Raw genomic sequence first — 16,302 nt, forward strand, 5'->3', positions numbered from 1 at the left:
ACCCAGCCTGCCCCTTTGCAAGACTGTCGTTCACAGCACTCCTCCTTGCAGAGCTGTCCCTAGCCGAGCTTAAATGTGAAATTCTCCCTCCTCTCTCCGCGTCTCTTGCGAGAGAGAAAAAAAACAGATGCCCTCTGTCACCGTCCTCCCGTGGCCACAGCGGCTTGGCTGCCCCCCCCCCCCTCTTCCCTTGGTGACCCTGGACGGGCTGCTTTACATCAAATTGATGTTTATATTCTTAGCTCTTTCGGTAAAGTCACGTTGAAGGGAAACAATAAAATATATATATAAAAAAATACAAATTCTCACGACGTTTCGACCATAACACAAACGGTCGTCATCAAGCACAGAGACAATTTCAACCGAGAAGATGGATTCTGGCTTAGCAATCATTGGAAGGATTTGATAAACCATTTCAGGTCTTAATTGATTGTTCACGCTTACGATGGCTTTCAGACAGCATACATTCATTTTTCGTCTGCCCCCTCCTCTTTTCAGAACACAGATGGACTCGTCCTTCTAAATAAACTGCCAAATCGCTGCGAGTGGTGCTGACGTTTTTTATAAATAAATACACCGTTTATAAATTAATTAATTAATGCAAACCGACACTTCTTTCAAATGTTTTTTGCCATTGGTTTTTCACACCTAATGACGACCGTTTGTGTTATGGTCGAAACGTCGTGAGAATTTGTATTGTTTTATATATTTTATTATTTTATTGTTTCCCTTCAACATGACTTTACCGAAAGAGCTAAGAATATGAATTACTGCAGTCACGAAAGCTTTAAATCAAAATTGATGTTTGTTTGCACTCCCAACCCCTCTCTTCGTGGTGTCTGCTAAGGGAGGGGACACACCTTTCATAGTATTTATGGCTACCATGTGTTTGTGTCAATTGTTGGAAGACAAAGGCGGCCGGGGAGGCTCTGATTCCATGGAATACATATTATCTGGTCTTGTGTGTTTGACCTATTTTCTAGTATCTCCTTTGAGTTACCCTATGTCTAATCTCTTGTGATTATTATTTGGTTTATGTTTAACCAAGATTTGTAATGTCATTAGATGTTACCTCCGGTATTCCGAGGGCTTGCCAAGCTTTGTTATAAGTCTGTGTCACTAGGGATCGGTGTTTTATTCTCGAGTTATATTTTGATATCCCGAGGCTGGATATATAACCAAGCCCTCACTTTCTTGACTGCCAGAATTCACATTCCTTGGTTCTCTTGGTGAAGTTACATAGATAGAAATGTACAATAAGAAACAATATATGAGTTGAATAAGGGTGAAATAAAATAAATAATAATAAAGCCACTAATATAGACTGCAGTCTATCATGTCGACTTATTCTTATAGCCAAGCTTAAGCTTTTTCCGTACAAAAAAAATATATCAGTTATAATGTCCGTTTGCCCTGTGCTCTGTGTCCATGCCTGTGATTCTGGATATTTGTTTGTGAACTGTCCAAAGCGCCAAGCAGGTCATGGCATGCGGTCCTTTGGCAATCTGGAGATTTTGCAGATCGTCGTTAACCTCCCTTTGCCCCGGAGTTTATTATTTAATGACCTTTTACGACCTCCAGATACTTGGTGCTTGTGGGAGGCAGAATTATTTTTAATATTATTTTTTGGAAAAAGGCCTATATATACAACACACCGCTGCCACCATGCACTGCTTGAACGCCTGCACAAGCCCCCAATGTTGTGCTAGGGGGTTGGCCCCCACCCATAGCAGACGACGAAAAATCCTGACCCGGGCAACTCGCACAAAAGTGGCTCAACTCCGTTCAGGTTACTGCTGCTCCATGCTAGTCGATTACCAAAATCGAATCGATCCAAACGCCCCAAACTGCTGCCCTTTGTGCCAAGCAACATCTCCCATTTTCTCAGTTGCCCAAAACTTGGACCAAAAATGTAATCGATTGATGGCTAAACCCTTCCGAAGTGGCGACACAACGCCACCTATAAACAGAAAGTGCGAGGAAAACAACAACAACGACGATGATGATGATGATGGTGATGATGAGGGTGATGATCATGGTGATAATTATGGTGATGAGGATGATGGTGGTGAGGATGATGGTGAGGATGGTGATGAGGAGAGCGGCCTCGAGTGGCTGCTGTGCGGTAAACTCGGGGCTTGGCATCACCCGAGCTTTACGACCGGCGTGTGTGGGGGGTGAAGTTTAGTCAAATACCACCACCACCTATTGACACGGCCTAACAGCAGGCCGTCATCCAGCAGTGGATTGATGGCTACTATTGACCGGGTGATAATGCTGCTGCTGTTGCTGCAACAAGCAGACGCAGCCGGCCACGGATGTAGCAACATCGTTAAGAGTGCCTGTGGTGCCCTGAACTAGGCCCGTATACCCGGGACGACCGCCTCCGACGACACGGCCTAACAGCAGGCTGTCATCCAGCAGTGGATTCATGGCCATGGAGCGGGTGATAGCTGGGTGATGCTGCTGGGGTTGGGTAGATGTGCAACAAAGGCAGCAGCAGCAGCGTGCGCGTGTGTGGAGCCTTGACGAGGGGGGGAAACGGCCGACGTTTTGGGCAGTGGGCCTTTCTTTATAGAAGAAGGCGCCGTGGTGGCTAGGAGATGTTAACTCTCTCGCCTGGTGTGCAGGGGGCGTGGGTCTATCCCAACCCCTGACCCTGACGACGCCTGCTGCTGTATATTTGGAGTCTGCGTCTCATCATCATCATCACCACGGTGGCTAGGAAATGTTAACTACCTCGCCTGGTACGCAGGAGGTCGTAGGTTCTATCCCGACCCTGACGATGCCTGCTGCTGTCTATTTGGAGTCTGCGTCTCTCAGTGGTCGCGTGGATTTGTCTCCGGGTCCTCCGCTTTTTCCCTGCACATTTAGAATCGGCATCACCACGCGTTTAATTGATCCTTATGGCAGTACCCCGGGGTACCAAATAAAACAAAATGGGCCGAGACAATTAAATGTTTTCTTTATGGGACACTATTTTTTCCAGGGGTGTACTTCACTCCGCGACTGGGGTACCAATAAATCCGAGATCGGTGCCACTCCGCGATGTCGAAACGCAGCGAGGATGATTGCGCTGTAACCCTGAACGCTCGAATGCACCGTAGTGGTGGTGGTGGTGGTGCATCGTGCATAGCTTGTCCAGATGAGTCGACTGCCGCATCGCCCGCCATCAACAGACTAAAAATGACTGCATCACGGACATTATGCGAGAGCCGGGGAACTATGGTACTACCCCGGGGTACCGCCATAAGGTTCAATTGGCTGCTGCTATAACATTTCCACGTGGTGATAAGCCGCTTCGTTGAGCTATAATTTGTGATGGCCAGGTCGCTTCTGAAAAATAGCTACATCGCTCAGTGGGGCCTTACCTGGTAACATTTTTTAAAAGTTGAGTTTCATTGCAAATCGGAACACCTCCTGTTCGTGTGTTATATCCAAGGGACCTTTTTGCCAGTTTCAAAGTGATGAAAAACATACAGCAATGCATATATTATCATGGCACTACACTACTATACGCTACACTATTCAGTACATTATACACTACACTATACACACCACTACTACACTATACACTGCACTATACTACTACACAAGACACTATTCAGAAAACACTACACTATATACTACACTTACAATATGCACTACTACCCTACTCTAGACTTACACTATACACACACACTACTATTATACACTACACAACTATACACTACTATATGGTACACTGTATACTACAATGCTACATACTACACTACTATACACTACACTATTTACTACACTTACAACATACACTACTATTACTATACAATACGCTATACTACTAGACGTAACACCACTACTACACTATGCACTACATTATTCAATACACTACACTATATACTGCACTTACAATATACATTGCTACACTACTGTACACTATACTACGCTATACATACCACTATTTTCAACAACCGCCATTTTAGCCGCCCGGTGCTCCGCTCGTTGTTGTGAGCATCACTCTGCCCTCCGTTGTTGTTGGAGGGCGACTGTCTCCAACTGCCCAGCAGCGTCCTTCACGAGCCTCCTCCACAGAGGCCGATCTTGACACCGCTGGTACCGGTCATCGGCAAGTCCACTCAGCTCCACATCCTCCTGTACCACATCACTCCATCTCTTCTCTAGCCCGTGCCACGCCCATTTAGACGCCTCTATCCGGCCAAACAAAAGCTGTTTAAGGATGCGGTGGCTGGGCATGCGGGCTACATGGCCCAACTATACACTATACGCTACGTACGGTGATAAATAAGTTCAACGTACACACGTCGACACGCGTGTGCTTGTACCCCCATCCCCCACCCCCTCACTTGCAGGGCGCGATGTCGGATGAGGGGAAGCTGCTGCAGTGCTCGCTGTGCAAGTGGGTGCTCATCAGCCACGCGGCGCTGCAGGACCACATGAAGCAGCACGGGCGGCAGACCGAGGTGGAGTACTTCCAGTGCGGGTGGTGCTCCTACAGCACCTACTGCCGGCGCACGCTCAGCAACCACGAGAGGATCCACACGGGCGAGAAGCCCTACAAGTGCGCTACGTGCGGCAAGGTTTTCGCGCACTTGGGCACCCTCAGAACGCACGAGAAGTCGCACACCTCCGAGAAGACCTACAAGTGCCCCGTGTGCACCAAGGTGTTCGCCACCCTGCAGAGTGTTCAGAGCCACCGGGCGGTGCACAACGGCAAGAAGCCGTTCGAGTGCGATGCGTGTGGCAAGGTGTTCGCCAACCTGGGGTTCCTTGAGCGCCACGAGATGACGCACGCCGACGAGCGGCCGTACATGTGCACGGTGTGTGACAAGACGTTCACACATGCCAAGGACCTGCGCAGCCACCAGAGGGTTCACCTTCGTAAGAAGAAAGGCTACAAGTGCAAGCAATGCGAGAGGTCGTACACAAGGTTGAGCGCCCTCCGTACCCACGAGAAGACGCATGCCAACGACGCGCCGCATGCGTGCTCTGAGTGCGGCGAGGACTTATTGGAGCTAGACAGCCTGCGTCAGCACGAGAGGTGTCACAAGGAACAGAAGCCACTGCTGTGTTCAGAGTGCGGCGAGGAGTTCACAGAGCTGGACAGCCTGCATCAGCACGAGATATCCCACAAGGACCAGAAGCCACTGCTGTGTTCAGAGTGCGGCGAGGTGTTCACGGAGCTGGACAGCCTGCGTCGGCACGAGAGGTCTCACAAGGAGCGGAAGCCACTGCTGTGTTCAGAGTGCGGCGAGGCGTTCACGGAGCTGGACAGCCTGCGTCGGCACGAGAGGTCTCACAAGGAGCGGAAGCCACTGCTGTGTTCAGAGTGCGGCGAGGCGTTCACGGGGCTGGACAGCCTGCGTCAGCACGAGAGGTCTCACAAGGAGCAGAAGCCACTGCTGTTTTCAGAGTGCGGCGAGGCGTTCACGGAGCTGGACAGCCTGCGTCGGCGCGAGAGGTCTCACAAGGATCAGAAGGCAACGTCATCAAACATTAGGCAGCAGCAGGAGGACAGTGACACGGGTACAAACCCGCGTGGTCTGGAAATTCGCTAGATGTCCTCGCACTTGATGTGAGACGAGGAGTGGGGATTATGGTCAAATTATATATATATCTCTAGAATCACCAGAAGACACTCGTGGTGGAATTAACTGAGTAGAGTTTCTCCAAACATGGATCTGTCATTTACAGACGCGATGTGTGTAGGCAGAAAACACATTCGGAATCAGAATCTTTATTTACGGACTGGACCTTGGCGATGGACTCTGGCTATTCGGACGTGGGACGTCAATGTCACTGGGGAGGATGGAGCCAGAGCTGGTGGAGGAGGTGGAAATGTACTGACTAGATATTGTCAGCCTCACCTCCACACACAGCATTGGCAATGGAACCAAACTTGTCAATCGGAGGTGGTCTCTCTCCTATTCCGGAGTATCCTCTGGTGGGAGGCCACGGGTGGGTGTGGGGGTACTCACAAGCACTCAGCTGGGTGCTGTTCAGTTGGAGTTTGTCTCAGTGGGTGAGAGGGTCACCTCAATGAGACTTAGGATCTCAGATAGGAAAACTGACTGTTTGTCTGTGCTTGTGCACCAAATATTGGTTCAGAGTATTCGGCCTTCTTGAAGATGGTGGGTGCAGTGCTTGACAGAGTGTCGCCTACTGACTCCACAGTCTTACTGGGCCACCTCAATGCCCACGTGGGAAACGATGGGGATACCTGGAGAGGCGTGATTGGGAGGAATGGCCGCCCTGATCTGAACCCATACGGTGCAATGTTATTGGAATTCTGCACTAGTCACTGAATGTCAATAACAAACACCATGAGTATGAGAATAAGGTTTCTCCTTTTTTTCTGGCAACTGAACAGGTGTTAAGATATGAATACACCAAACTGAAACCTTTTACAAGGAAACAAACACCATGTTCGAACACAAGGATGCTCATGAGTGTATTTGGTACCAGATCATCTTGGGCCGAAGGTCAATGATTGACTTTATAGTTGTATCATCGGACCTAAGGCTGTATGTTCTGGACACTCGGGTGAAGAGAGCGGCAGATCTGTTATCTGATCACCACCTGGTGGTAAGTTGGATTTGATGCTTGGGGCACCGACCAGATAGACGTGGAAGGTCCAAATGAATAGTTAGGGTCTTCTGAGAACATCTTGCAGAAGACCCAGTGCAGAAAGATTTCAACTTCCACCTCCGGGAAAAGTTATCCTGCACTCCAGGGGAGGTCATGGACATTGAGTCCGTGTGGGCGATGTTCAGGACCTCCATTGTCGATGGCCTGAAGGCAGTTGGTGCCTGTCATGGCGGCAACCCTAGGACCCGCTGATGGACATCAAGTGATGAGGGAAGCTGTCAGGTTGAAGAAAGAAGGAGGCTTTCCGAGCTATTCTCGGAAAAAGGTCTCATGACTTGATTGAGAGGTACCGGCTTGCTAGGAGGGTGGCAGCTGCAGCAGTCACTGAAGCGAAAGCCCGGGCATGGGAGGAGTTTGGATAGGCCACGGAGAGAGAATATCGGGCAGCCTCAAAGATGTTCTGGCAAACTTCGATGCCTTAGGAGGGGTCAACGGGATGTGGCCCAGGCTGTTTTCAGTAAGGGTGGTGTGTCATTGACCTCAACTAAGGAGATAGTCGAGAGGTGGAAGGAACACTTTGCAGAGCTCCTCAACCCGGTGGACATGACCTCCTTTCAGGAGGCAGCCTTTGAAAGAGCTGGGGGGGTCGGATCCATCGCGGCCACTGAAGTCGCCGTGACGGTCAAGGGCCTTTGTGGCGGCAAAGCTGCTGGGGTGGACGAGATTCGCCCAGAGTTTTTGAAAGCGCTGGACAGTATCGGAGTATCGTGGTTAACACGACTCTTCATAGAAGGCAGGTACCGTACCTCTGGACTGGCAAACTGGGGTTGTAGTTCCCATTTTTTAAAGAAAGGACCAGAGGATGTGCTCCAATTACAAAGTTATCACACTCAGCATCCCAGGTAAAGCCTGTGCCAGAGTGCAGGAGAGGAGGCTCCGCCCGGTGGTCGAGCCGCAGGTTCAGGAGGAACAATGCAGATTCCGTCATGGTCTTGGAAAAATGGACCAGCTCTTTTTACCTCTCACAGATATTTGAGGGGTCATGGGACTATGCTCCTCCAGTCTCCCTCTGCTTTTTAGACTTGGAGAAGGCATATCACCGTGTTCCCCGCAATGCCTTGGGAGGTGCTGCGAGAGAATGATGTACCGGTGCCGCTTTTGTGCGCTATCCAGTCCCTCTATTCCCGGAGTGAGAGCTGCGTTCGTATTCTTGCTGTTAAATCAAAGTCCTTCACTGTTGGTGTTGGACTCTGCCAAGGGTGCGTCTTGTCTCCTGTTTGTGATTTTCATGGACAGGATATCAAGGCGCAGCCGAGGTATGGAGAGTATCCAGTATGGGGGCATGGAGGTGGCGTTGCTGCTTTTTGCAGATGAAGTTGTCCTATTTGCCTCGTCAGTCCGTGATCTCCAGTGTGCACTTGAACGGTTTGATGCCGAACATGAAGCGGCTGGGATAAGGATCAGCACCTCCAAATCTGAGGTCATTGTTCACTCCCGGGAGACAGTGGATTTGTTCTCTCCAGGTGAGGGGGGAACAGCTGCCCTTCGTGCAGAAGTTTAAGTACCTCGGGGTCTCTTTCATGAGTGATGGTAAGTGGGAGCGGGAGATCGGCCGGTGGATCGGTAAGGCATCTGCAGTGTTGTGGCCACTGTAGTAGTGAAGCAGGAGCTGAGTTCTCGAACAAAGCTCTCGGTTTACAGGTCGATCTACATTCCCACCCTCACCTATGGTCATGAGCTTTGGGTAATGACCGAGAGGATGAGATCACTGGTACAAGGGGCCGAAATGAGGTTTCTCCGCAGGGTTGCCGGCCTCGCTCTCCGTGATCAGGTGAGGAGCTCAGTAATCTGGGAGAGCCTCAGAGTTGAGCCGCTGATCCTCCGGATCAAGAGGAGCCAGTTGAGGTGGTTCAGGCACCTTCAGTTTCATTTATTTGGTATAGCCCGGCTCTTGAATCGGGTGCAACCGCAACAAACAAAAAACTAAAACATGAACAAGAAAACACCTTAAAGTGACTACGTGCAAACATAAAAATCCAGGAAAAAAACAGCAAAAACTTCCAGAAAAAGCACCGTATACCAACGCTGTGTGCAAAAATCCCAGTGGGATGCAAGTCAAACAACAACAAGACAACTTAGATTAAAGCCATCAGTCTAACTCCGTACTACAGCAAACAAACATGGCCTAAACCAAAAAACTTTGAAATCACCAAAATAAAGCCATGAAAACAATGTAAGGATGCCCCCCGATAGACTCCCCCTGGAACTCGACCGGGCAGCAGGACGTCCCACTGGGCAAAGGTCCCAGGGCCGGCACAGAACACGCTGGACGGACGATGTCGCTCGGCTGGCCTGGAAACGCCTGGGAATTCCCCAGGAAGAGCTAGAGTCCGTCGCCAGGGAAAGGCAGGTCTGGACCACCCTACTCAACATGCTGTAAGCCCCGACCCTCACCAGGACAAGCGGATTGAGAAGCGAATGAACAAACAAAATTCAATGAGCTATGAAGCTCTTTTTCACCGATGGAAAGCTGTCCTCTATGTCTCTATTCAGGGTGCTTCTAAAAAATGTTAATACTTATGTAGTGATGGTAGCATCACTACTGTGTATACACGCACACGTGTGACGTCACTATGTGAGGGAGCGTCACGACCACGCGGGTCTACACACACACGACGTCATCCCGGCTGGAGGCGAGAATGACGTCAGGGCCGGTTCTGGACTCGGGAGGCCACGAGGGTGGTGCGAGGTCGTGGCACTCTCTGTGACCCCGGCTGGACATGTGACCGGACCCCAGTGGGGGCCGGGGGCCTAGGGGGCACCTCGAGGGGCACGTGGACAGCAGGGGGGCTTCGAGAGGGTTCTCAAAGGGAGGCGTGGCCGGGGCGGGGCCCGGGCACGCCGAGGCCCATATAAGCAGCCTCCTCACGAGGTTCGAGGCTGCCCCTATCAAGAATGAAGATGCATCGTGAAGACGCCAAGAAGAGATCCGTGTGTAGGTCCCAGCCGGAGGACTCTAGGATAGCGGTAGACGTGTAAGTAAGTCTCGCCAAGACAGGAGGCTGTACCTCCCTAGAGTATCTGAGAAGTGTGTGTTAGCTAGAGTAAGTCGGTGGTCACCACCCTATGCGTAATGTAAGAGTTAACTGTTGTGTTCATTAAATAAATAAGTGTTGCCTCCCAAGAAGTTGTGTGTGCACCTAATTCGAATCCACTACATTTGTTGTCAGAAGTGGCTAACGTTAGGTGTTATCCTAGTCAGTATAATATGCGCACGATTACTACAACCTACCTGGTCGCTTTCACATGACGAGGAGGCAGGAAGATCATCTACGGGGCAGCCCCGGGGTTCTGCAGCATCGGTGAAGGAGGGAGATGGCGCTGCAGGCGGGGCAGCAGGACGCACATCACGTCGCTGCTTCGCCGCCATCGAGAGAGAGAGCGCCGGAGCTGGAGGAGAGAGGACGCCGCCGCTGCTGCTAGTTGCCTGGGCGGGAAATTCGCGCGCGCACCGTGCACGCGCGGCCACCATCTTGGCGGCCGGTCGGGACGCGGTTCCCGCCACAACGCCGTTCCCGCCATTTTCAACACCTGTGGAGGGATATCTTCGGCCGTCTTGGTGGCGTCCTGTCGCAAGAGGATGCCGTGCTCACCATCCAAGATTCTTCAAGTTCCACCCTGCCATCCTCCGTTCCTCATAACCTCTAAGGTGAGTCGTGACACAATGCACCCGGCCCTAAAAACACACCTCACCCATCTTGCGTGCGCCGGGTTGCGATTTCATGTTTTTTTACTCGCTGGGTTGCGGAGCGTGTTAGTCCGGTTGTGTGCGTGGCAGATTGACGCGGCGCCCATGCAGGTGTCTGCTTTGTAACAGTGTTGTTAATTACGTTGTCGGGATCATTATCTTGATGGGGCTGTTAATGATTAATTCGGTTGTGTCGAGTGTCCCGAGGCCCTTTATTGTCCCGTGGGTTGCCGTGTTATTGGGTCGCAGTGTGACATCGGTTTATTTTTGTTGTTGTGATTGCGATGTGCCACATTTGTTAACGATGTGTTGATTAAATTTTGATTTAAAGCTTTCGTGACTGCAGTAATTCATATTCTTAGATTTTTCGGTAAAGTCACGTTGAAGGGAAACAACAAAATAATAAAATATATATAAAACAATTAAAAATTCTCACGACATTTCGACCATAACTCAAACGGTCATCTTCAGGTGTGTTGGTTTGCATAAATGTATTTTTAAACGGCGCATTTATTTATTTATTTAAAAAACGCTAGCGCCACGCGCAACGATTTGCCAGTTTATTTAGGACTAGTCCATCTATATTCTGAAAAGAGGAGGGGGGAGATGAATTTTTTTTTATATATATATAATGTATGCTGTCTGAAAGCCACTGTAAGCGTGAACAATCAATTAAGACCTGAAATGGTTTATCAAATCTTTCCAATGATTGCTAAGATAGAATCCATCTTCTCGGTTGAAATTGTCTCTGTGCTTGTATATGTGGATAGCCTCATGAACGAATCTCTCATGGAAGCCAGATGGCTTACAAAGAACCTCTGTCTTGGAAAAGTCAATGGCATGTGAGCCTACTGAATTAGAACAATGATCTGCCACGGCCGAGGTGTTGGTCCTACCGTGTTTAAGGTCTGCTTTGTGTTCACGAATGCGGTCCGAGACATGGCGTTTGGTTTCTCCAATGTAACTACTACCACAGAGGCAACTTAGTTTGTAGACACCAGGGTATTGTATGTCCGGAATCACATCTTTTACAGACGGAACCAGATCACGGATTTTATGTAATGTGTTGAAACGGACCTGGATCTTGTGTTTATTCAAGATTTTGGAGATCTTTTTTGTGATCCCCGCAATGTAGGGTAAAGTGATGGTTTTGAAAGGCTCCTCAAGAGGGTTCTTCTTCATGGTTTGAGTGATAGCTTTGCGGATTGTATAGTCGGAGTAACCGTTAGCCCTAAGAGCTTGGTGTACGTGCTTGAGTTCACTGCTTATGTGTTCCTGGTCGGATATGCATTGGGCTCTATGATACAGAGTCTTGATGAGAGAATTCTTCTGTGATGGATGGTGGTGGGAATCCGGTTTCAGATAAGCATCCGTATGGGTAGCTTTCCTGTAGACAGAGTGGCTCATTGAACCATCAGGTCTCTTTTTAATTAGGACATCCAAAAAAGGTATCTTGCCATCTATTTCGACTTCCATGGTAAATCTGATGGCTGGGTGTATGGAATTGATGTGGTCGAAGAATTGGTCTAGAGCAGGCCGGCCATGTGGCCAGATGACAAAAGTGTCATCCACGTACCTCTTCCATAAGGTTGGGCGCAGAGTGGCAGTCTGGATGGCGTCAGTCTCAAATTTCTCCATGAAAATGTTAGCTATAACTGGAGAAAGGGGGGAGCCCATTGGGGTGCCCTCAGTTTGTTTGTAGAAAGTTCCATTCCAAGTGAAGTATGTATTGGTTAAACAGTGTCTCACCAGGGGGGGTACCTCAGTGTTTAGTCCTTGATGAACCAAGTCTTCAATGATTGCAATGGTGTCAGGTACAGGAACCTTGGTGAATAAGGAAACTACATCAAAACTGACAAGCAGGTCGTCTGGGGACAGGGAAATACCCTTGATTGTCGATACCAGGTGAGTAGAATTTTGTACCGCAGAGGTGGTCTTTTCAGTGAAAGGACGCAGGATTTCAGACAAAAAACGAGCTAGTTTGTAGGTGGGGGAGCCGATAGTAGAGACTATGGGACGAAGGGGTGTATCTACTTTATGTATTTTTGGTAAGCCGTATAATCTTGGTGGCCTGGCAGCAGAAGGTTTCAACGAAAACTGTTTAGATTGATCAATTAATGCGGTTGAATCAGAAATTATTTTGTTGGTTTGTGTGACGAGGCTGTTGGTGGGATCTCTTTTTATTTTTGTATAACTACCATTGTCGAGTAATTCTTTAATTTTGTTGTTGTATTCTATTTTATCCATGATGACAGTAGCATTGCCTTTGTCAGCTGAGAGGACTACAATATCATTCCTCTTTTTTAATTTATATAATTCAAAATGCTCATCTTTGTTGTTTCCCTTCAACGTGACTTTACCGAAAAAACTAAGAAGATGTGTTGATTGTATGGGGCTTTTCTCGAGATCGCGATGTGCGAACTGTACGTACTGCATAGACTGTCTCTCTGTACGGATACGGGATGTGAGGTGTATTGTTGTGACCATTGGGTATTCGGGATCGTCACAAATTGTGCGTGCCTGTTCGACATTGGATCAATTCAGTGGGGGATCCTAATTCAAATTGTATGTGTTGTGATGGTGTTAGATTGTGTGGGGGGTGACTGCCTTGGGTTTTGGCTCTGCCGTCATTCGTATGGAGCATTTAAATTGCGATGGTGACATGCTGCCAGTGATTTGGAATTGTGGTGCTGGCTGTCGAATATCTTGGGGCGCAAATCCTGACCAGGATGGCCCAGTGAGTGTTGCGTGTCTAACACGAGAGTTGTGGTCCCGTCATGCTATGGCTGACGGCTCGCCCTGGCGGCCCGGAGATCGAGACACTCCGAGGCGTGTCTGAGACAGTGAGCCAGAGGCTCAGGGAGCTTGTGGTGAGTTGCTCTCTCAGCTCGGTTGGTACAACTGATTGCTGCAATGCGAGTCCTGGAGAGAGGTGTTCTTGTGTCTTCTCAGCTCGGTTGGGACAGCTGATTGCTGCAACGCGAGTCTTGGAGAGATACTGGTTTAAATTTCCCCCGCTCCGGCCGAATCGTGCGACGAACTGCGGCGACGCGCAGAGGCGTCGGAGGGTGTAAACATGGGATATGGATTGTCTGTTGTGATTCCCAAAGGAGTATACTGGGATGCAAGTGCGCGGAGAACCGCGGAGATATGCGGGTGCACGGGGATTGCGCGATTGCCGTTCGAGCATGCGGCCGCCATTTTGTGTGAGCGCGGGAAACCGCAGGGGATGCGGTTCGCGCATGCGGCGCCATTTTGTACGTGCACGGGTATTTGTGTGAACCATTTCTGGGCAAGTGCAGGCATTTTTTTTGTGTCACGTTGATGTAACAATTTTTTTTATGAAAAATGTAGATACTGAGGCAACCCTGAAGTGCGACTTCTTTGCCCAGTACATGGGTCAACCTGGAAGCATGACTTCCTTGACCGGGGATGTTGTACAACATCCAACGTTGTACCTTTTGGGTGCAGCATACTGGCTCGACCTTGAAGTGTTACTTCCTTGAGCCAGTACATGGGTCGACTCTGAAGTGCGACTTCTCGACCTTGGACGTAGGGAGATGTCGGGAATGTTAAGTGGTGTTTGTAGGTGGGTGTTAGACTTTCGGTCTTCGCTCTATTGCCACCTGTGGGGTGGAACGGTAGCAGAGCGGTGTGAGACCCTGCCATCTATGGGGTGGTTGTGTGATTTTGGTTTGATTACCGGTGTTGGCTGTGCATCCAACGCGTCGGAATCTATGTATTTTTGTTTTTCTTTCTTCCGCCGGGTGAAATACGATCATCTCCACTTCCCTGGGCCGGGTGGCTGTCGTGTCCGACGAGCTGAGGCGTGGGCTTGTGGTGCTGTGCCTCAGGAGGTGGTTCCTTCTCGTCACAGGATTCCTGCACCTGCCGCCCTTGGAGTCGCCGGTTGTGCTGACCAGATGTGGACTTGAAGGGGGGAGTGGAGCGCCCGTACGTCACTCCTGCTCATCCTGTTGCCCAACTCCTGGGGAGGGGCCTTACCCTTTTTGGGACTTTTTCAAGATCCCCCAGGACCTCCAGGGAGAGCGTGCTCGCCTCCCCTGGAGGCTCGGCCACGCGAACTCGTTTGAAGACTGGCCGCTGTCCATGACTCTCACACCTTGTTGATTGCCTACACCGTTGTCAAACACAAATTCACACGGATGGGCTGTGCTGAGGGATAAGTGGGTTGACCATTTCTTTTGGTAGACATGTGTTGTTGTTGGTTCCCCTCGTTCCATACGTTCTTCCCTTCCCCCCTCTCGGTGTATGTACATATGTTTCTCGCGGTAATTATTATCGGTCGCCGGTTAATTATTAACGTTGTTGTTGGAGGCATAGTGTTTTTTTTCTGTATTATCACAGCCGAGATGGCTGTTTTTTTTACATGGGAGGAGGGTGATGTAGTGATGGTAGCATCACTACTGTGTACACACACACACGTGTGACGTCACTATGCGGGGGAGCGTCACGAGCACGCGGATCTACACACACACATAACGTCATCCCGGCTGGAGGCGAGAATGACGTCAGGGCCAGTTCTGGACTCGGGAGGCCACGAGGGTGGTGTGAGGTCGTGGCACTCTCTGTGACCCCGGCTGGACACGTGACCGGACCCCAGTGGGGGCCGGGGGCCTAGGGGGCACCTCGGGGGGCACGTGGACAGCAGGGGGGCTTCGGGAGGGTTCTCGAAGGGAGGCGTGGCCGGGGCAGGGCCCGGGCACGCCGAGGCCCATATAAGCAGCCTCCTCACGAGGTTCGAGGCTGCCCGTATCAAGAATGAAGATGCATCGTGAAGATGCCAAGAAGAGATCCGTGTGTAGTTCCCAGCCGGACGACTCTAGGATAGCGGTAGACGTGTAAGTCCCGCCAACACAGGATGCTGTACCTCCCTAGAGTATCTGAGAAGTGTGTGTTAGCTAGAGTAAGTCGGTGGTCACCACCCTATGCGTAATGTAAGAGTTAACTGTTGTGTTCATTAAATAAATAAGTGTTACCTCCCAATAAGTTGTGTGTGCACCTAATTCGAATCCACTACACTTATATGGGACTATCGTTTTTAATGGAAAAAGAACGGATAACACACTTCAACATAACAAATGTAATGTTAATAACTTAAAAATGTCAAAGACTCTTCACTTGTTCGCCATCATTGTCACCACATGCCTGGAATCTTCTCCAGGTGGTCATCAGAGCCCGGAGACACACTTCTTGTGGTATTTGTTGCAAATTCTCCGAAGTGTGAACGTGTTTTTGAAGCACCCTGTACAGTCATACCTCGGTATACGACCGCTTTGGAATACGTCGAATTTGGTACACGTCATGTTTTGACGAGAGAAAAAATGTCTTGAGATACGACGTCTTGCTTGGGATACGACGCGCTTGCTAGGACTTGTATGGGTCGGGATGAGTCACCACTTCCCTGCGTAGACCCCGTTCACGACTGAATCAAAGCGCCGCTCCTCAGTCTGCCTGTGTAGATCTCGTTCAATGCACAACCCTTGCTGTGAATTTTCACATGTTTTTTGTCATTTTAATTCATGTATGCATTTTAGTAATAAGCAGTGTCTACATTATTTTACACAACCGCATTAATGTATAATATGCCATATAAAATATAATTTATTATACTCTGGAACAGATTATTTCCTTTCCCTGTATTTCTCATGGGAAAAATTCGTTTGGTATACGTCATTTTCGGTTTGAGTCCTACCTTCTGGAACGAATTAACAACGTATACCGAGGTACCACTGTATATGTGTAGTGGTTGAACTTTACACGAACAACTTTTGTCTTTCTTCAACCATTTCTTTATTTTCATCGTTTAACACGTCCTCCACACTCCACCGTATCCTGGACACCGCGGCTCGCTCGCCGTGCTTCGCCTGTCTCGCTCACCACCTTGGTTCCCAGTATCACGTCGCTTTGCTCCGTACACACACACCCACACACACACACGTCTTCAA

The 16,302-nt window shown here is 49.5% G+C and overlaps 1 protein-coding gene across 2 annotated transcripts in view; it reads left to right on the forward strand.

Annotated features, from left to right (window-relative positions):
* The window catches only part of LOC116957653 (uncharacterized), a 31,036-nt gene extending 15,693 nt beyond the window's left edge, over positions 1-15,343 (forward strand). For both annotated transcript variants that reach the window (XM_032979958.2, XM_076057253.1), the window contains exons 3-4: positions 4,350-10,294; positions 14,211-15,343. In XM_032979958.2, coding sequence (XP_032835849.2) covers positions 4,350-5,555 — 1,206 coding nt within the window. In that variant the 3' untranslated portion in view covers positions 5,556-10,294; positions 14,211-15,343. The remainder of the gene's footprint in view (positions 1-4,349; positions 10,295-14,210) is intronic.
* Positions 15,344-16,302: the final 959 nt, after the last annotated feature.

Source organism: Petromyzon marinus, chromosome 80 (genome assembly GCF_048934315.1).
Source record: "Petromyzon marinus isolate PM22_M1 ecotype Great Lakes invasive population chromosome 80, UKy_Petmar_22M1.pri1.0, whole genome shotgun sequence".
Taxonomy (NCBI): Eukaryota; Metazoa; Chordata; class Hyperoartia; order Petromyzontiformes; family Petromyzontidae; genus Petromyzon; species Petromyzon marinus.